The following is a 22,256-nucleotide window of genomic DNA, read 5'->3' as shown; positions in this document are numbered from 1 at the left end:
ACGACTTACATCTCTCTCGCTGATCCTCGTGATCCTGGCGTATTCTCGAGCAAAGATGGGGAAGACGTCGAGGACTGGATCAGCCTGTACGAACACGTCAGCCGCAATAACCGGTGGGACCCTAGTATCATGCTCGCCAACGTAGTCTTTTACCTCGGTGTTACTCCTCGAGTTTAGTTTCGGACGCACGAAGATGAGCTCACCAGTTGGGATTCGCTCAAGCAAAAGCTCCGAGACTTGTTCGGCAACCCCTACGGTCACCAACTTGCCGCGCAGAAGGCGCTTTCCGGCCGTGTGATGACGTCAACAGAGCCCTATGTCACGTACATTCAGGACGTCTTGGCTCTGTGCCGCAAAGTTGATGCACACATGAGTGAGTCAGACAAGGTTTCCCACATCCTCAAAGGCATGGCCGATGACGCCTTCAACTTGCTCGTATTCAACAACGTCGCGATGGTGGATGCCGTTATAAAAGAGTTCCGCGGCCTGGAACTCGCTAAAAGCCGACGTATCGACCAGCAGTTTGCCCGTATGCCCAACACCCCAGCGACATCTTCCTGTGCCGACGCTCCTCGCCTCAACAACACTGGTGATATTACCAGTATCGTCCACCGTGAGATTGAGGCCACCTACCCGACTGCCTTCGACTCCAGCTCCACCAACGCACCTGCAGTCACGGTTTGCCTGATCCAGGCAGTTGCCCGAGATTCCGAGCTGGGCAGCAGCAGGAGTACCGCGCTAGTTACGCCGGGACCCTCAGTGACAGTTATTCGGAATTACTGCAACACTACAGGGGGACTAGATTCAAGTACCCACCGCCCCATAAAGCGCTGACGAAGGAGGAAGCAACGGGCTGGCGTAGGCTCCAGACAAACACCTTCCCCAACCTTTTCATATTAAACAAGATGTTCCCAACGCCGTATAGGGACACCTGCCCCTGGTGCGGGGCTACGCCCACACTCTATCACATAACTTGGGAGTGTGAAGGAAACGACGCATTCTGCGATCATAAACCCCCGAGTGCGGAGCATTGGGAGAGCCGGCTCGTCAGCTGCGAGCTCGCCGTCCAAAGAAGGATGGTGGAGCACGCTAGGGACGCGGCCAAACTCAGTGGAGCCCTGGACTGAGGGACCACCCGTGCTGAAGAGGCTTCCCTTCGACGAGAAGACAGCGTGACGAAGAGATGACCTCGGTCGGCGAGAATTCCATTTTATGCTTCAATAAATGTTTATCTCTCTCTCTCTCTCTCTATGCCCGCTAGGAGTTCGAAAATATGGGTCTTCATACCATCTGCTCGGCCTATCGCCCTGATACCCACCCTGCTTCTTCGATTCCGCCCCGTCCCGCATCTTCTTACCCACCACGTTTCCGCAACCCATCTGAATTGCGCACTGCTGACGACAAGCCCATTTGTTCTCATTGCCGTTGAATCGGGCACATTTCTCGGCACTGTTGCAGTCGCTGGATTTCCCCGACTCGGTAAGCTTATACTGCCTGCTCTCGCCCCTTAGGTGGCCCTTCTCGTCCCTATGCTGCACACTCCGATAATGCCGCCACTGATTCTCCTGCGCCGAACGGCCCCTTTACTCGTTCACCCTCGCCCCAACGACGACAATCTCGCTTTCCCCAGCCCCATCGCTCCTTTTCGCCGGCACCCTTCGGATGCCGCTCCCAGCCAGAAAACTAGATGATGCAGCGCCTCGAGGTGACGCTGCATTGCTCCCTACGCCGCCAAATCCTCTACTGACGTTGCTCACTCATCTGAACCTTCTTGACATGCAAGTCGACAGTGTTTCTGTATCTGCTCTTATAGACACTGGGGCGCATTTGCCGGTAATGAGCGCCGACCTTCCTAACCACCTGAAAAAAATAATCACGTCCACCAGGACGCCTGTTGTCCGTGTCGCCGATGGCGGAACAGCCCCCGTAATTGGTATGTGTACCGCTCGTGTCTCCTTCGCCGATCGCTCCACAATTGTGCTATTCACAGTCATCGCCCACTGTCCCCACGACATCGTCCTCGGCTTAGACATCCTCTCCGCGCATTCTGCTCTCATCGATTGTTCCGCCAGTACTCTCCGCCTTGACCTGCCTGTTCTGGATCCCGCTGAACCACACCCCAGTCGCCTTAGTTCCGTCGCCTTCGTTCGCTTGCCACCTTCGGCACTGGCTTACCTTGACTTAGTGTCATCACCACCAGTGCCCGACGGTCACTACATCGCGGCTCCTATGCAAGACGTCCTACTTACACACGGGATCACAGTACCTCATACCGTTTTATCTATTACGGTGAATTGCGTCTGCCTACTAGTCGTAAATTTTGGCTTCACGACACAAGTGCTGCCACGCGGGATGTCTCTGACCCAGCTTTGCTCATTCGAGGATCACTCAATAGCAACTATTGCAGTAGACGACAATTCAGCCGATCCTTCTCTACCATCGCAGTCGTCAACTTGTACCATCGCCGACTTACAGAAAATGATTGCGCCCGACATGAAGTCCGAGCACGCTCGTGAGATCTGCCACGTTCTGTTTTCCTACCAAGACATTTTTGATTTTAACGATCGTCCTTTGGCCCAAACTACAGCTGTTAAACATCGCATTAATACCGGCGATGCCCCTCCTATTCATCGCCGCCCGTATCGAGTGTCACCGGCTGAATGCCAAGTTATTCACGCAGAAGTTCGAAAAATGCTTGCCAAGAACGTAATAGAACCGTCATGTAGTCCATGGGCGTCACCTGCTGTATACGTAATAAAGGAGGATGGCTCATGGCGCTTTTGCGAGGATTATCGGCATGTTAACAGGGTTACCAAAATGGACGTGTATCTTCTACCTCGGATTGGTGACGCCCTTGACTGCCTCCACGGTGCTCGCTACTTCTCCTCTATTGACCTTCGCTCCAGCTACTGGCAGATTGCCGTGGACGATCTCGACCGCGAGAAGACTGCTTTTGTAACACCCGGATATATATATCCTGGAAGTAATCTCCGGTGTGTTCGAAGGCTCACCGTCCCGAGACAGCTGATGACTTCGTTTGCGCTGTATGTTCTCAAGCGCCTTGTTCGCTCTGAAGTGAAAGGCAGCACGAAGGGGAAGTCGCTCGCCACCGCTGCCACTCTTCCTCACGCAAACGTTCTCACTGCGAGTGTCCGCGGTGATTGAGTGAGATGTGTTCACGTTTGCCGGTGCAAGCGTGACATCGTTGATTGTTAATTTATTTGTAGGCGAATGCTTACAGCAGTTTGGTGAGTGTACTAACCTTACTGCGTATATAGCTGTCTTATAATGTGACATCGCAACGAATGCTTAGCCTGCAGAACTCAACTGGAACTGTTTTGAAAGCCGTTCTACGGGCCTAAACTGAAAGCCAACTTTTGCAATGATAGGGTCGTTCGTATACCACACTAATTTCCCTACTAGGCTTACTAGAGGGAACACTGTTGCTACGATCATTCAGCCGCCATGGGAATAACGGTAGTACATGGATTTGCGTGATCTGCATGAGAGAGGTATCAAGTATTCTCCCGGCGTTGTTTCAAGGCGTTTCATCTGCCAATATGAACCCAACCTATGAAGTAATCGTGCATTTATGAACGCAAAGCACACTAAGACTCTCTGCATATGCTTGATAATTGAAATCTATGGCGACCCTATTAAAAAAGAAAAATAAAGAACCTGTATTCCCCATAAGCTTCTACACCCAAAGTCATAATAAGATATGTAGGAAAAGGGGTCTTGTTATGGGGTCTTCTATGTTTCATAGCAGATTATTCGATGTAAGAGTTATGTGGCACATATGCTTTTCAATAAGGAAAGTTCAAAATAATACGAAGTCACAGAATCATTTAATGCCATAAGGAAGAACTTTCGGCAATTTCATTTGATGGCTATCATTCCCATGCTTCGTTGGCGTGCATTGTTTCCAGCGCCAGAGTGCTCTGTTGTAATTTTTGTTGAAAACCTCGGTGTTCAGACAGATCTTTTCACTTCATTTCCTTTCTCTAAGCGGCCATTGCTTTTGGAGCTTCTGTGATAAGGTGTTTAAAGCTTTCTTCGGGATGCTTTTTTTTCTGCTAGGTCATGCGCAATTGCCGGTGGTTGACATGACAGGGCACGGTATAGGTGGTGATGGGCGGATTACTTTTCGTCACCTCCGGTTATTATTTATCGTTTATCTACTAGACAGGCCGGAAAGTGTATCCTTCAGTTGAAAGTTCCAGCTGTTCATGCGTGTGCCTCTTGTTTTGCGTTTTGTTGTAATTACGCTGTCTTCACACACACAAAAAAAGAAAAGAGTTAGTGACGTAAAACTGACATATCTGACACCAGGTGGCGCCGCAATGTAATCATCCTATATGGCTTCCATGTGGTTGCAGTATTGATATCAAAACAGGATTAAGTACGCGAACCCTCGCTCCGTCAAAGAGTATTCTATTCGTGCAGTGCACTTTGCGCACTTTGTTTTAAAGACACATTGAACAAAACTGATGTCAACTTGGCGTCGAGAAGGTTAAAGAATTTGAGTGGGGCCGGACCATGCACTACTCGAATTTGAGACGTACGTTTCTATTCGCCATCCTACCGATATCGGGCTGCGCTCTAGCCAACCACGCAAGAACAGAAGTAATGAACCATCGTCGGCAACTGATCGCCCACCGCCATACGTTGGTAAATGGAGGAGCTGCAAAACGGTTAGTGCGCGTAGGGCAACTCCTCCTTTTCGAACGCGCCAACTACTTTGACTTCTGATTGGCTTATGGAAGCCTGAGCCTTCGCTGCCCTGCGCGGAGTCCGTTAGACGGGAGCAGAGTGCTCGACGACGCCTATCTGCCGAGCAATGCGCGACGACACCTCCCTGCGCCTCATCCGAGCAAACGTGCTCGTCCCTTATCGACGTTAGGGGACCCCATTCGACGTTGGCTTCCTATGTACCGGTGGCGGTCCCCAGTGTGAGTTCGAAGTCTAAGCCCGCTGATGTCATAGGTTTTCTATTGCGCGTCGCATGTGTCGGCTGCTTCTGACTTACAGACCCCGATCTCGAAGGCTATGCCTTTGCGGCCTGCATACGCCGAAAGCGATTCCAGCCTGGCAGAAGGCAGATCACACCACGGCTGGCATGCTTTGCAACTTGCGCCTCAACAACGGCTTATTTTCTAGCCATTTCAGTGTCCTTGCTGGTACATATACGGCGCGGATCTAATGTTTGATATTTCGCACGCATTCCATACTGTTGTATCCTTCTTTCTTGTTTCAGTTTCATTTCTTTCAGTGTACATATCGTCATCGTCATTCAATATGATTTCCTATATAAGTTGCTTTACTGTGACGAATAAGGAGAGTTGCAGACTGCGCTTGCGTGGTCCCGTGTCATGCGTCTGGTCTGAGCCAGACACCACATATTGGCGACGAGGGTCAGTATCGGAGCCATGCCGCTCGGGTGTTTCCCAGCACCGCCCCCTTTCTTGCCTGCACCCGGTGACCCGGCTGTACATTGGCAGCAGTGGAAACGCGTATTCCTGAATTTCCTGGAGGCCATTGGCGGCGATGAACTGCAGCCGAAGCGTCGCAAGGCAATTCTGCTCAACTCGCTCGGGGTTGAAGGCCAGCGAATATTCTACAGCATCCTTGCACAAGGAGCAGACGTGACCGCGGACGCCAAGGCCGAGGACAAGGTGGACCAGTTCAAGGACGCGCTTGCTACACTGGATACGCATTTCGCAAGCGCTACGAATGATTTGGTGGAGCGGCGCCGGTTTCGCCGAAGAAAACTGCCTGGTGAGACCTTTCAAGCATTTACAAACAGTCTTCGGGACCTTGCGTCTACTTGCAATTTTGGCAGTGCTACCGATAGCATGATTCGAGACCAATTACTGGAAGGCACTTCGTCACGAACAACCCGTGAACGCATGCTTTATGAAGGGTCTTCGCTTACACTGCAGCGTGCTGTTGACATCGGGAAGCAAATTGAGCAAACGCAACAAGAGCTCGGGGAATTCGCGCATAGCACTGTGAACAAGATTCAAGATGTGCGAAAAAGGTCAGACTCTGAGCAAGGAAGTTGCTACAGGTGCGGCTCGTCATCGCATATGGCTAACTCGACTGCATGTCCGGCGAGGAACAAGCGTTGCCACTCTTGTGGAAAAATTGGTCACTTTTCAAGCATGTGCAAATCGAAGAAAAAGAAATATACCGTTCGAAAGCCCGAGAAAGCCAAGGCCGTCACGGTACTTCAGATCGGTGACCGTAATGCGTCGGCGAAAGGTATTCGAGACAACATTTCTATCGGGAAGATAAGATTGTCGTTGATTGTCGACACGGGCGCTACGGTTTCATTGCTCAGTGAAGAGCACTACCACAAATATCTAGCCAACACCTACTCATTGCGACCGCCGACTGCCAATTTGTGTAACTATTCCGGAGAACAAATCAAGTTAAGCGGTTGCTTTCTTGCTGACGTATCTTACAAGGGAAACAGAGCCAGTGTGCTCTTTCATGTCACAACCAAGGGCACTTCGCTGCTGGGGCTTGATGCCGTTCGGAGCCTGGGAATCACTATCAACGGCTCAACCTTGAATTGCTGCCAGGTGACATGCCCTGATTCACTGCCTTCAGAATTCACGCAAGAGTTTGCGCACTTGTTCACGGAACAGTTAGGGCATGTGAAAGGCTTTGTTCACCATGTTAAATGCCGTTCATCTGTGAAACCAGTCGTCGCGACGCTCCGACGCCTGCCACTCACGCTACGGCAACAGGTATCGGTAGAGATACAACGACTGCTGGCCGAAGATATAATTGAACCTGTCGACGCATCGGAGTGGATTTCACCGATCGTCGTCGTTAGGAAGAAGGACGGTTCAATTAGGTTGTGTGTGGACCTACGTGAAGTGAACAAGGCAGTAATTGCCGATGCTTTTCCTCTTCCGCATACAGAGGAACTACTTCATGAACTAGCTGGAGGAACGTGCTTCTCAAAGCTCGACTTAGCGTCGGCATACCACCAGCTAGAACTGACTCCGGAAAGTCGGGGACTAACCACCTTTATCACACACGAAGGATTGTTTCGTTTTAAGAGAGTGTGTTTTGGCCTTGCATCTGCCCCTTCAGCCTTTCAGAGAATGATGCAGCATATTTTGAAAAATTGCAAAGGCGTACTTTGTTACATTGATGATGTGATTGTGTGGGGCAAGACACGTGAGGAGCACCACAAGAATCTACACCAGGTGCTAAAACGCATCAGTGATTCAGGTTTAAAGCTCAACCAGAAATGCACATTTGCTGTTTCAGAACTATCCTTTTTAGGGCATACGGTGAGCTCAAAAGGGCTTACACCATTGCAGTCTAAGGTTGACGCTATTGTCAAAGTGCCTGCTCCTCACGATGTTGCCACTTTGAGGTCATTTTTGGGTCTCGCTGGTTACTATGCTCGGTTTGTGCCGCGATTTGCTGATCTTGTCGAGCCACTTAGAAGGCTCCTGCGGTCTGGTCAACAATTCACGTGGGATGATGAGGCTGAGCGTAGCTTCCAGCTTGTTAAGACAGCTTTGTCTTCAAGCCCAGTCATACAAGTGTTTAACCCAGACCTTGATGTAATTGTTACGACAGATGCTTCTGATAAGGGACTGGGAGCCGTTCTTCAGCAACGCGATGGTGACAGCGTACGCACGGTGGCCTTCGCATCGCGTGCCCTGACTCCTGCTGAGCGGAAGTACTCCGCTGGGGAACGTGAGGCCCTTGCTTGTCTCTTCGCGTGCGAGCGCTGGCACGTCTACTTGTGGGGTAGAAAATTTTTGTTGCGTACGGACCATCAGGCACTAGTGACGTTACTTTCAGCTGCCGGTACAGGACGCCGACCTTTGCGTATATCCAGATGGTCAGCTCGACTTTTGTATTATAACTTCGACATAGAGTACCATAAGGGATCGCAAAATATCGTGGCAGATGCGCTTTCACGCCTACCTCTTGACTGTGATTCGCTGCAGACGATGCAGGAAGAAATTGTGTCCGTTGTATCAGAGTGCCTAACAAAGGAACGGCTGCAGGTGGCCACTGCTGCAGACAGCACACTGCAACAGGTTGTTGTACACGTGGTACATGGTTGGGCGCCTAGAAAAGCTTTGCCAGCAGAAATAATGCCGTACTTTAACGTGCGGGAAGAGCTTTCTTTCGTTGATGGCCTTTTGATGCGCGGCGAGCAGGTAGTTCCGAGTGAATTAACCTCGCTCCTTGTTGGTTTTGCGCACGAAGGTCACCCAGGAATTGTGAGGATGAAGCAGAGACTACGTGATCTTTACTGGTGGCCGCGTTTGAATAAACAAGTAGAAGAACCAATCCATTTTTGTCATATCTGCCAGGCCGCGGACAAGTCCGCTAAACCGTCGTTTGCACCGCTGCAGCCGGTGACGTTTACAGCGCTACCATGGCAGAAGTTAGCAATGGATATAGTGGGACCGATTGACTGGGCCCCTTCAAACTGTAGGTACATGATATCGCTGATCGATTATCATTCCAAGTGGCCTGAGGTTGCCTTTTCATCTACAGTGACGTCACAGGGCGTGGTCGATTTTTTGCAGACTGTGTTCAGCCGAGAAGGCTATCCGGAAGAAATTGTCACAGATAATGGGCCTCAATTTAGATCGCAAATGTTCGAAACATTCTTGAGAGAGAGGGGTATTGTGCATCGTTGTTCTTCTCTGTACTATCCACAAGGAAACGGCGCGATTGAACGCTTTAATCGCGTGCTGAAAGATTTCATGCAGGTTGCCCGACTGGAACAACGGCCCCTCCAGGCTGCTGTGGTTGACTATCTCGGCATATATAGGTCGACGCCGCATGCGACAACGGGTGTGTCGCCAGCCAAGTTGCTTCACGGGCGCCAGCCAAGGACAAGACTCAATACAGTGGGTTTGCCGACAAGAGAGGGCGTCCATGCCAGTTCGAATAAGAATGTTCCTGCTAGGGTTAAGGCGAAGCAGACGTATGCAAAGCAGTATACGGACAGGAGGCGAGGTGCGAAAAGACCAGCCTTTTGTGTAGGGGACTTCGTTCGTGTACGCAAGCCAGCAGGCGGTGGGAAAGCGTCGGTAAACTACATGGGCCCTTTCAAGATTGTCGGCAGAAAAGGCAAAAATAGCTTTTTGATGAGCGACGGTCGTTGCTGGAACGCGTCTAAACTAGTTCGGGTTCCCTGCAATCAATCGCAGACAACAGAACAATGGGCATGGGAATTGCCTCACGACTACTCGGGTACCGCTGGGGCTGAAAGCCGCGCACACGCTGAACATGGTGAACTGTTGCGATCGCCGGAAACAAGGGCTGAAGTTAATGAAGAAGTGGTCGCTCCTTTAGAGGATTCGGCGGAGCAACCTTTGCGTCGCAGCACTAGGGTACGCCGACCTGTCGAAAGATTTGGGTTTTCTTTACCTGAACAATAAGTGTTTAGTTCGTGTTATTTTGGTTGTTGCAAATTACTATGTTGTATTTCAAGCGGGAGGTGATGTATCCTTCTTTCTTGTTTCAGTTTCATTTCTTTCAGTGTACATATCGTCATCGTCATTCAATATGATTTCCTATATAAGTTGCTTTACTGTGACGAATAAGGAGAGTTGCAGACTGCGCTTGCGTGGTCCCGTGTCATGCGTCTGGTCTGAGCCAGACACCACACATACCAGTGGTTATTGAGAGGCGCTGCTATCTCAATGGAGTCGCTCAAAGTCATTACAAATGGTATTTCCGTTCAGCGGTGCGTTTTACTCAACTTTGTTTACCTTTTCGCGTTTGGTCACGTGGTCGAACGCGCGTCGTCTGATGCCTTCAAGGCGTGTGTGGAGGAGATGGTATCGCTTTCTCGGCAACAATTATCACGTTTCCGGTAGCGTGGGGTGGCCGAAGGTTAGCGACACTAATCAATTTTCTTGTCTTTTGCCTTCGGTAGCGGCTCTCGTATTCTCGTACATTAGGTGCACGTAGTCGTGATTTCGGTATGGCCGCGCACGGTACCTCTTCTCGCAGCGATTGCTTAACTGTTTCTTCTTCTGTTAAAACGTGTTTTGGGGACAACAAACTGATCGCCATAAACTGTGCTAGAAGTTTTTTTGGACATGTCACTGCATGGCGTTTTGTGTGTGCACTTTCGGTGCGAATAAAGCGTTTGTCGGAAAAAACTTTTTCGACAATAAATTTTTGCTGTGTCGGTGAGTTTCCAATCATTCCTTACTAGTGGAATCTGCAATAAAAGAGAAGTTACAATAGGGACACGGTTTTTGCGAAGAAAATATACCTTTCAAAGGGCATAGTAACAGACACCAATCTCGAAGGATATACCTTTGTTAACTGCATGTGTTGCAAATGCTTGCAACACAAGCCTTAACCACGTCATGGCCGCCGTGTTTTGTACGCCACCTGATCGGGATTACAATGTATACGGTACCTTTCGGTGGCTTGTTCGTCTCGACACTCCGGGCTTCATCCCTCGCGCTTGCGCTGTTCGGAAGGTTCGCACCATTGGCCCCAGCAGCGACCCTTTTCGTGATCCCATCGCTAGTGGACGTCTGCAGTTGGAAAGTGCCTTCGGTTGCCTGCTGCTCCGCGTCTCTGGAGGCCGGCAGTTCTTTAGTTACTGTTGACCCAGCAGCATCTCTGTCTTGAAATGACATCTGCGGCGTGTGGTCCACTTCCCCACCGACCTTGGTAACGTGCTCATTGGCGGGTTGTTCGGCGATTCGTTCGTATTTTTCATGGGGCCTTGCAGGGACAGAATGATCGCTGGGGGAGCGCTGAGAAACGTCGTTCCCTTCAGGGCCTGCTCCCTTACTGCTTTTGCGCTTAGACGATAACTTACGCGCTGGTGCGCTTGCGTGAGTGGAGGAAGCGGAGAGCCGTTTTTTGGAATCTGCCGGCGGTAAGGGGAGCCCTAAAGTATCGTGATGATCGGTAACGCTGTATTCGATATCATACAAGGACGGCGCCCGATGAGAGGTGGATAACGTGGTCGCGTCCACATTTCGCGTGCTGGAGCTCCTTTTGCGGCTCGACCTGAAATGAAGAAGGAACCACGTCAGTGTGGCCAGGTGAAACAGGGCGAAGATGCGTCTGCTTACAGCCGACGCGCCATCTTTTTCATTTGCTCTGTCTTGTAACGTGAGCAGTGCGATTCCTGTTGAGTCAAGCCTGCTTGGTTATTGATTTATTCAAGATACCTTGCAGCAGCCTGTGAGGGGCTTCACATCACTATTCCTACTCCATCTTTCTCTAGTGTCTACGTCGTTAACAATGCAGGGACAGCAAAAGTAATCGGCATGCACTTAATACATGAAAGCAGACAAATGGTGTTGCATATACGCGTAATAATAGATAATACTAACGCTTGGAGTACTTAGAACAGCAGACAAGAAAAGGTTGGTAAATAAATCTACGCAACCGACAAGGTGCCTGTGTAGTTTTAGTTTTTATTGTTGTATTTTTGTTTCCGTTACCCTTGCGCTTTTTTTGTTCAATCAATGTCAATAAAGTACCCTTTCTATCGCTGTACACTGACAAGACATAGCGCCAGTAGAACAGACTCACTGTACCGGACTCCCGGTCTCTCAAATGCTATTTCTACAGTAATTAAAAGCTTTGGTAGGCCATAAAGTATTTGCATTAATTTGAACGGGCGACACAATGCTAACGCTATCGTGCGCTGCAGAGCAGGGCCTTATCTAGCGTAACCGAACGAAACGCTAACCTAAAAAATCGGCGATGACACCTGAATGTTAAATTTCGTGAAGCACAAATAAATAAAATGCACACTAATGTCAACCTATTTCAATGGTGTACGAGAATGCCCGCACAAGACCAACCAAATCGGCATTTACCCCAGCTTACTTTTCAGCAAATTGTGATGACCATTATAACTTTAGTCCGTAGCGCCGTCTATATGAAATACAGAGCACAAGCAAACGTTCGTAGTCTATGGCTTCCGAGATCCGGCAGCATGACGTGACGCCACGCACGCTTGCCAAACGTCGGAGGCCATGTTTATCGGTGAGAGCGCCGAGTTGTCACAAGTACTTTGTCGTCGAAGCAGCATGAGAAAAATCTGAAGAAAATACAAGCATGAGTTGGGAACGAAAGAGCCAAACAGTGGAGCACAACGACTGTGCCCGCCATGTTCCCTGACGCATGACTCCCATTGAGGGCGAAATTGACCGCTTTCACCGCGAAATCCCTGACAGCTCGTCACACTTGCACAACACGTATCAAGCAACGCTAACCCTAAGTTCATGCGCATCCTGTTGCACGCTATACTAAACCTATATAATTACACGCCCCCCGAAGCGCATTTACGCCATTGTCGTCACCGGCACCCCGGTCCCCGCCGAAGTGCTGTCGTGGCATCGACGGCGAATGCGCCGCTCGCGCGCTGAGAGTTAGAAGCTTGAAGTTTTCAACAACAATAAAAAGAAATTACTAAAAAAATTACAAGCGATAGTGTCTATGGGACTTAAAAGTAGGATGCGTGAGCCGGATCGGGCATGATGCTCAGTATACACATGTGTGCGCTGCATATACAAATATGTATGTGCAATGAAATGTTCGAGCAAACCCGTGCCATAGCGCGGGTTTGCTCGAACATTGTCCTTTTGGCCTGGAATGTCTGCGTTGGTTGGCGAATCGATCATATTCGAGAAAATGCCGCCACGTGCATGCTGCGATGACTTATGCGCGCATAGCCTAAACGCCTTGTTGTGTCTAGGAATAGTAAATGCTAAGAAATTTAGAAAAATATTAACTGTCATAAAGAAAGTCTCGATCTTAAAAAAGGCTTTACAATCACAGCAACAGAGTTCTTTCCAGTAAATGGCAGGTATATTCATAGCATCCACAGACCCTGCAATATGTCTGCTGCAAATTGACAGTCGCCTCGCATGTTAATTGCGTCTCACCGACATATCGCCTCGGATTTTTTTGTGGCGAAGTTGTAATTAGAAAACTTCCACGACCGTCCGGTTTCGTGCAGCGACAAACGGCATGCGGCGATGTGCTCGGTATGAAACGGAAATCCGAGAACAGCCGGTAAAGCAGCGGACGTCGAATTGGCCAGGTTTAGATGTGATACGTTATTATCGATGATTTTTAAAGAAAAGTAGCCTTGCGTATACTTCTTTCGAATGGAAGAGAAAAAACTTGCTCGCGTGGTTCCTTCAGCCAGTAATGGGCAAATTTGGTTTTCATGTCGCGTTTTACCGGGTCACGCTGGAGGTCAAGTAGTATTTCGTACGGCTGCAGCGGCGAAAGCTGACGGCGAGGTTCAACCACGAGTACTATGCGTGGGCCCCGATGCGACCGTATAACCAGAGCGTCGCTGATGAATCATTGCAGATGAGCCAGCAAAAGTAACCCCTAGTACTTCCGACGAAGGCTGTGACAACTCGCTTACACAGCTTTACTGAATTCGATGTACCAGTTCCTGAGATTCGCATACGTTTATAAAGGTTGTTTAGAGCATTGTCCCAGGAGCTCGAGCATCACGCTAATCATTTCTATTGCTTTCAATGGCACGTTTTGTTAACAGCGGAGCTGTGCTAAGTCGAGCCGTCGTAGTCCGGCGCCTGGTGTCACGCAGCGGGGAAGGCTTCGGAGCTCACCGCCGCATGTAGTAGCGGTGATTAAAGATCTTTGCCCCACCAGGATGGGAGCGGACCAATCAGAGGGCGCGTGGGAAGGGGAGTTTGCGATGACGAAAGGAACGTTCGCATCACCTTGTTTCGGGAGGGGACCGAGTGTTTAAAAACCGCTGTTGTGCGGCTGCTCAGGACACACTCTTTCAAGCAGTCATGTTAGACTGATGTACTTTCTCAAACAGTCATGTTAGACTGATATAGATACTGTAAATAAACCCATATTCCTCGTTCTCAATGAGAAGCAGTCCTTCCCTTCATCAACGTCCTCAGCGTGGATAAGTTGGACGACGGCATGGGCCAGCTACCCTCTAATTCATGCCCGACTGCAATCTTGACAACGGATCACGAGCGATGGGATTGAGCCCCCAATCCTGACACTGCGTACGCCGCGAGGGCGCCCATATCTAGAAAGCGATCTTGGAAGTGGACAAAGTGCGCCGAGTGCCGGTAGATTCGTATGCGCTGTGCTTTCCACGCTTAATACGCGTTTATTCGAGACGCATCATGAAGATGTATTCGCTCGCTGCGGCTGCCGAGCAGCGTCTGTGTGTTGTCTTGCGGTTCAATTGCAGATGAGGTAGTCGCTGACGGCGCCGAGCAGTGACAGTGTTCTTTCCCAAAGCAAGCAAAAACGTGCTATCGGTCTACAAACTTGGTTTAGCCGCGTTCAACCACGGCAATATTTTGTACGGTTCCAACATTACGGTTGACCCGCCGCGGTTGCTCAGTGGCTATGGTGTTGGGCTGCTGAGCACGAGGTCGTGGGATCAAATCCCTGCCACGGCGGCCGCACTTCGATGGGGGCGAAATGCGAAAACACCCGTGTACTTAGATTTATAGGTGCATGTTAAAGAACCCCGGGTGGTCGAAATTTCCGGAGTCCCCCACTACAGCGTGCCTCATAATGAGAAAGTGGTTTTGGAACGTAAAACCCCATAATGTTTTTTTTTTTACATTACGGTCGTGGCTCTACGTTTCCTGGCGACAGGGTCGTTGAACCACACCTTCTAATGAGACATACAAGACTCGCCTTAATAATATATGGACTAACATTATTTGGAAGGAACCAACGCTACCGATTACCTGCGTCTAGAATGCCGCTCCTTGCCGTCTTTTGTGGCATCTGGCGGAGGCTTAGATTTCTCCGGTAGCGAAGGGACCTGTTGGCCCGAGGTCAGTGTCGCGGCTGTCGCGTGCGCGCTGCCAACGTTCGGCAGTGGAGCCTTGGATGGGCCGTCTGACGAAGTGGGTGGCAAGAACTCCGGGGCCGCCGCTTCACCGACCTTAGTCTCATCAGGAGGAGGATTGTGCGAGTCCACCCTGCAATAATATATTTAAAGGGCGAATTATATGAACGCAACGCAAAGCACAAATGGTACAGAAGCGTGTAAAAAGCAGTAAACAACAAATATGGTTCACTGATGCGGATAGCCCTCGGAATCACAACAGCATTGCATCGCAAACAGTGCCTACACAAACAAATAAAAAAGAAATATGCAGATCCCATGCACTTGGGAATCCATGTAAGCGATGCTTAGTGTTTGCATTCATTGACGTTATTTGGCGGTGATATATTGACAGCATATGTCAGACGTGACGTGATATGAAATGTTACCTTGCCTGCTCCGCTCGTGTTTGTTGTTCTTGCTCCGTTCGAAGCTTTCCTTCATCTGCTCGGCACCAATGGTGCGATCTTGTACGCGATCCAAAATCGAACGGAGGAGGTCCGTTCTTTACGTTACGAAACAGGCGGTCCGTTGCGTTCGTCTGATAGCAGACGACACGAAATGATTGACAGCAGCAAGACGCCACAGCTCCCGTCACAATTGATGTCATGGCGTTCGTCACGGTTCAAATTTACCAATCGTTTGCGGCTCGGTGGAACGGACCACCTCCGTTCTATTTTGGAACGCGTACAAGATCGCACCCGAAGTGCACGCTTCGGCGCCATTCTGGGTTGTAGCTCACAAAACTGCCGCCTCTCTCTCTATATTCCCTTGCTAATATTCTTGCCACCTCCCCCCTTTACTGACGTTGCTGTTGCGGGTGAGCACGGAGACAAGCGCGGCAGCTCCTGAACGGCACTTTTTGGGGGTCGCGCCCAGTTAGGGCGTCCAGTGGGCATTGTGCACATGCGACGCGGAGTAAATGCTGACACGAGCTTCTCGGTCGTCTTTCCTTTGTGCCACACTCCTGTAACGCGCTAACGCGATAGGCCATCTGTCGCAGAAAATCCAGTGTTGACGCCGCAGGCGTCCCTTGGCGAATAATCATTGTGAACCGTAATGGCGCAGGCGCTCCACGTGGTGCTTACCTTGTCTTAGATTCTTCAGAAAGTGATTCCTCGGAATTTTGAGAATGACAGCTCATAAACAAATGTCATGAATGGAAACACCGACAGAGCATGCTTTTTATGATTGTGTGACATGACCACGCCTCAACCACGTGCCGACGTGGCCAGCGTTAGCGGCGTGCAAGGCTGCGGTGACTGCGACTACGGCTGCGGCTGCGACTGCGGCTGTGGAGGCGGCGGCAGCAGCAGCAGCAGCAAAGTCGAAAAAAGGTAAACAAAGCTTCGCTTTAAAACGTAACGTTAAATGGAACATTATCATGTGCCCTATTGTATCGACGCTATCGTCGTTGACAAACATGGACCCTGGACGGCTTCCGGTTTTGCTCACTGACTTTGCCCGCTAAAAGCAGCGAGAAATAAAGGCATTGGTGACGATATCGAATTGCAGGAGTGCGCTGAAATCTAAGCCCGCCGACTTTCAACACTTTTCTCTCTACATAAGAACAATTTTACAAGTTAAGGTTGCCGCAACTTATACGAAAACTTTTATGTGTTAGTCTTGAGGTGTAATGTGCACGTCTTTTATCTCAAAGTTTAAAACATAGACTTTGCGCACAGTGAAACAACTAAAAAATGCGCTTGTTTTCAGGCGCCATTGACTGATAAAGCCCATGACCGGAAGTTTCTTGGGCCCGCACTCTCGCGGCTGTTATCGCGCGAGCGAATCCGTCTATAGTACGAAGCTAAAGAGGGAACCCACACAGGTTAGCTTACGCTTGCTTTGTAGCTTCGTATTCATGGTCACGTGGATGGCAATTTTGCCTTTCATGCATATTCCTCCATCTTGCAGGATTCAGCAGAACTGATATACGAATGGCATGATGTATTGAGGAACATATTTAAGAGAAAACTTAAGCTCGAGTGGTCCATATCTAAATACGCGGAAAAGGACAAATCAATCAATGCACCAAGTTTGATTATGTTTATTGCAATCAAAAATAAAGATTAAGATCTAGTGACATTTGGAAGCGGAATTTTTAATTTAGATCGTCAATGTATTTTCTTTTCAATTGTTGAAGATCGTAAATTTTGAGGAACCAAAACTAACAAATTTACAGCTTTCCAACTCAGCAGTGAAAAACAATATGGCAATTGTGTAAGTTGCATCAATAGTAAATCTAAAGCACACAAATTTGAAGCATAATACATGCATCTCCAATACACCCCTAATGTGCTAGTAGGGCTTTTACAAAACTTTCGCAAGAATTGGGACAGATTTACTTGAGATATAAAATAATATATCCGTTATATCCGTTTTGGCTGTTCTGACGGATGCAATTGACAAAACTGCGGTATGTGTACTTGGTGCACAGTTGCGGATTTGAAAACGTTGTGCTTGTGTTTCTTTCGAGCTCACAGATTTTCCGAAATTTTTGCGCAAATTCCGGCCATATACCAAATTCTGTTTTAGACAATGGCTAGCATCTATCTTTGTCCGAAATGCCGCAAATATTAAATTTGGCCCAGGCGTTATCTCAGAAATGCATCTCTGCGTTTATGTGAATAGGCGGCGTCGGAGTTGGGCCGGGCTAAAGCTTTCTGATAATACGAGCAGCATGAAACACACATTTTAGAGAACGCTCTGCGTTTCAGGGTGATAGCTCTACTACTTCAGGTACAAATGAAAAAAAAAAATACGTCTGCTTCCGTAAATCTGACCTTCAAGCTCAACCAAGGGCCAACTAGGACTATGCTTAGCCTGCCACCACCGGCGGCTGCTGCGTACGCCGCGGGGGCAGCCATATCTTGAAAGCGATCTGCAATGTGGACAAAGCGTACGGTCGCGCGGGACTCATCTCCAAGGTGTCCTGCGATGTGTACAAAGTGCGCCGAGTGCCGGTAGCTTCGTATGCGCTGTGCTTTCCACGCTTAGTTCACGTCGACGGGAGGCGCTGCACGAGGGTCAATTCGCTCGCTGCCGCTGCCGCACCGAGCAGCGTCTGTGTGTTGGCTCGTAGTGCAATTGCTGATGCGGTAGTTGCTGACGGTGCTCAGCAGCGTGACACACACACACACACACACACACACACACACACACACACACACACACACACACACACACACACACACACACACACACACACACACACACACACACACACACACACACGCACACGCACACGCACACGCACTTGGTCAATGACACAAGCATCGTAGTCGGAGGCACACACCTTTCCTGCGCGGCGTTGCCGGATCCGTGGCTACCATGCCCAGAACCGGCCTCATCAGGGCGCCCGTGGGTTTCGCGAGCTTCTGAGCCAGCAGTCTCGGTCTTCACGCTCGCGCGCTCTGCACGAGGGGCTGAGGACTCTCGCCTTCCTGTGGATGACTTGCGGCGCGGATGAGATTCGCGCCTCTCAGCCATGAGTAATTGCCGAGCACCGATCCACACCAGATGACGGCTTCTTCTTTCTCTTTTCCTTCATGTCGTCTTCAAGGAAACCGTAGATGTAGATGTGCAGCCTAGATGTTAGCGACACATACCCATTCTCTGGGGATTCGCCAAGAACTGGCAAGTGCAATACAGAAATAGGAAAAAACGAAATGTAAGTGAACGTAAACCATGTTTTTGTTATGTTCTTTTTCTACCTTTGAATTCCTCCCGTTATTTTATTAGCAGAGTGACTGCTAAACAACACATTCTTCCAATGAATGAATGAATGAATGAATGAATGAATGAATGAATGAATGAATGAATGAATGAATGAATGAATGAATGAATAAATTAATACTGGTGTTTTACGTGCCAAAAGCACGGTTTCATTATGAGGCATGCCATAATCGGGGATATGAAGTCGCGATCTCCTCCTTAGCAGCACAACACAGTAGCCGCTAAGCCACCACGGCGGGTGCAACGCAATGTTCTTCAAATCGTATATTCTTAAAGAAAAATTCATGTGCATCATAGTATTATGAATAATTTTTTACATTCTAATATTCTCAACATACATATTACTGCTATCTCTCCCACTTCTTTTCTTATTGTTGTGTGGCCAGGGGCCTACCTAGCCGCTTCCTTGGCCAATTCTATGGTTATGCGCCATAGTCTGGCATCATCATCATCAACGGCCTCATAACTGTCTCGCATGGCAATAATGTCGTGCATTCCCGTGGACTAGTAGAGAAGAGTAGAGTGGGCGAAACCTTTCCAATTTCTTAGCCTGATTTCTTATCGATGTTGATGGTGATTTCATGATATACCGGCGGGGGGGGGGAGGGGAGATATTGACCATACATCGAGACAGGAAATGACATTTAACTAATGTCACAATTTGGATAAGAAAAGAACAACAAAATTATATATAACTGCAAGATGTTCAGATATGGGAAAATAACAGACAAGTCATAACACTAACAACAAACAGACAAACAACAGACAAGTAATACGTAATAAGGTAAAAAGTTATAAGGCGTAATGCTGTTCCTAGGCACTTTAAGAAAATAAATACTAACAGTAAACAAGTAAACTAACAGATAAGTCATAAATAAAAACGCATTGAAATAGACAAGTGCAGCAGAGATATTACCCAAGCCAAGGTGGCCTGAACTTGTGTTGTGCAGTGAGAATCACCCAGTGGCCGAACTGCAGAGCTCCAGGTGACAATAAATTCGGAAGAGTTCCAAAAACGCGAAGTGGTTCTAGGTGAGAACGCTCAAAAGAAAATTTTGCGGAATGAGGTAAAAGGGCGTCGAGAAAAAAATTAACAATATATTTTTCATTGCCACTTTGCCATGCGTCTTGAAAGGGTACCGACAACGTTTATTGGGGACAGCTGGCTCCTGGAGAAAATGGCGGTGGGACCTAACCATCGAGCTTGGTTTGGGTTGGTGCTTACGGATATGGCTCAACCCACTACAGGGGATGGCTCATGATTTAGATGTCAAGGCGTTAGTGATTTTAGAGTCAAGACGTTGGTCACTAACGTCCAGGCGTTAGTGGCGCATAACCATTCTGGGGGATTCGCCAAGAACCGGGTAGTTCCATACAACAATAAGAAAAAAACATTATAGGTGAATCGAGCGGGGCGGTTTTCACGCGCACTTTTTTCTTGTCTTTGCCCGGCTCATCCCTAGCATTGAGCATAGTACTGTAGGTGACAATATCGCCATCCTTATAGGACGTATTCACGTGACCGGGGCATTTATCGGCTTGTGCCAAGTGAAATAGTGCAGCTAATTGCGGTTGATAGGAAAAGAATGAGGCGTTTTTGACGAGGGTTCGTTTATGTATTCTGTATAGGTGTCCACACGCGGATGGATTTTTTTTAGTACACGCTAATTAGGGTACACCGACTCTTACTGGTGATAGTAACGTCCTGCAGCTATTGCTTTCCGTGCTAGACAGGTTGCGGGAACTGTGGCTTAATATTTTTGCATAGGAAGTACACACCATCTTTTTCGATAGAATTTCTTTACCTACATATAAATTCCGCTACTACTGCTTTTGCTTTGCTGCGACAGCTGTTCCGGCTACTTCATGCAGGTTCTGTGGATTCTACAGTAGGTATGCCATTATTACATTTACCAATAACTGATATAGTTGATGGTGTTGGAAATATCGACATGTTTGGCCGCTCGTTATCCTTCAACGCATGAATGTCGATTGAAGAGAAGTCATGTGAGGGAACCAGGAATGGAAAGAGAGGTATATGATGGCGACTATACATAGTGGAAACGCTTTAATCGATGGCAAATATAGGGAAGGATTTTATCCATAACGTACAATCCGTACATAAGTGTACAGCCAGATAATAATATCATTCGACGAACACGCTCAAATAGAAAGAAAAGAAAATCGCGAAGCTAGGCAAGTGCTGAAAGACATGAAAAGTGAACACAAATGTGGACAACCTGGGACATTCCATGCAAATTGGAAGGCACGTGTGAAAATGAAAACGAGTTATCATGTACGCGAGAAAACCCAAACCAGAATAGGGACGTTTCCCACCATGTTTCCTCGATTGAAGCTAACAAGAACTTACTGCCGTGATAGTTTGGATACCAGTTGGACCCCATGTATCCCATCGCGCCGTATTCACGCCACCATCATCGTCCACGTGCTCTAGTACTGGAAGCCCTGCTTCTCTTTTCATTGCTGTTACCCAGTAAAAATTAGACTAACATCTACTGTAGAGGATTGGGCAAGAAGTGGAGTAATTTTTTCAAGCTATGATCGGAAATAAATTTTACGCAATGACATTAACTAAGTTGCTCGTGAAAGCAAAGTTAAATGTTGAAACAAGAAGAACGGCAACAGCAACAATCAGTAATCATTAGTTGAAAAAAAAAATGCTTGCTTGATATCTGAATCAAAGTACATTACCGCAGAAGCTGCAACCCCTGCTGAATTGTTTGCTGTCGTTGCTCTTACCCCTCTTCAAGAAGGCATGCAGGGCAATCAAGGACGTCACTCAAGTGCGAAGTTTAGCCACAAGAAGCCCATAAGTTTAGGATGCCTTAAAAGGAGAACAAAGCGAAACACTAAATCAGTTTATACTCATAAAATGTTCCTTGAAAAACTGTATGTTCGCAGATTTCCCCATGGTAAGTGCATTAATAGAACGGAAAATCAAGGTGAAAGTGCCGTTTTTTTAAAAGTTTCCCGTGAAACCAGGTGCCAGTACGTCAGTGTGGCGTCACGCATTTCAAGTATTTTTTTTTTCGTATTGGGGCCACGTTGGCTCCCCACAAGAAGTTGCCTGAATAACCTACGTTCGATCATTGGCTCCTTTAGAATACAAATAGAATTCATATTTAACGATAAATAGACGAGTAGGTAGTGACAGCATACCTAATCCAGGGCCATGCCACCCACCTGTCGTCTGCAGGTAAAACGGCTCAAAAGATGCCTATTTCTCTCCAAGAAAATGGCGATGCCATTGGTGACCGGCTTTCACCGAGCGACGTGTGTAACTTTGTTTTGCCTTGTAGTTACAGATGACACCACGATTTTGTTGCACTAACCTCGCATACTAAGCGCATGTGGCGATTAGAAAGGCTTTCATACCCCGACAACGAGAACCGATCTCGAGAAGATCGCCGAAATAACGCACCAACTTTGCTGCTGAGGTGAGACAAAGTGTAGCGAAATTTTACGGCGCCATTTACTTCCCAGGACGGGGATTAACCGATTACAAACGGCTACCCGTTGGGCATGAAGCGCACGTGCCTAGGTTGACCAGGTGGCGCCATCTCAGGCAATGCCGCAATTTTTATCCCATCCATGCAATGGAAGTCGG

The 22,256-nt window shown here is 48.4% G+C and overlaps 1 protein-coding gene across 2 annotated transcripts in view; it reads right to left on the bottom strand.

The window, feature by feature from the left end:
* Positions 1-19,733, bottom strand: part of LOC139050954 (endothelin-converting enzyme homolog) — a 40,738-nt gene extending 21,005 nt beyond the window's left edge. Inside the window, exons 1-4 of one of the 2 annotated variants that reach the window (XM_070527853.1) lie at positions 19,545-19,733; positions 18,189-18,526; positions 14,748-14,984; positions 10,430-11,034 (exon numbers count right to left, since the gene is read on the bottom strand). In XM_070527853.1, the coding sequence (XP_070383954.1) occupies positions 10,430-11,034; positions 14,748-14,984; positions 18,189-18,382 (1,036 nt within the window). In that variant the 5' untranslated portion in view covers positions 18,383-18,526; positions 19,545-19,733. Of the gene's footprint in view, positions 1-10,429; positions 11,035-14,747; positions 14,985-15,978; positions 16,123-18,188; positions 18,527-19,544 lie in introns of those variants that run through there. The other variant, XM_070527854.1, reaches the window with a different exon arrangement.
* Positions 19,734-22,256: the final 2,523 nt, after the last annotated feature.

The sequence above is a fragment of the Dermacentor albipictus genome, chromosome 10 (genome assembly GCF_038994185.2).
Source record: "Dermacentor albipictus isolate Rhodes 1998 colony chromosome 10, USDA_Dalb.pri_finalv2, whole genome shotgun sequence".
NCBI classification, from domain to species: Eukaryota; Metazoa; Arthropoda; class Arachnida; order Ixodida; family Ixodidae; genus Dermacentor; species Dermacentor albipictus.
The sequence above is the reverse complement of the archived record's forward strand: the minus strand, read 5'-3'. Positions and strand labels throughout refer to the sequence as shown.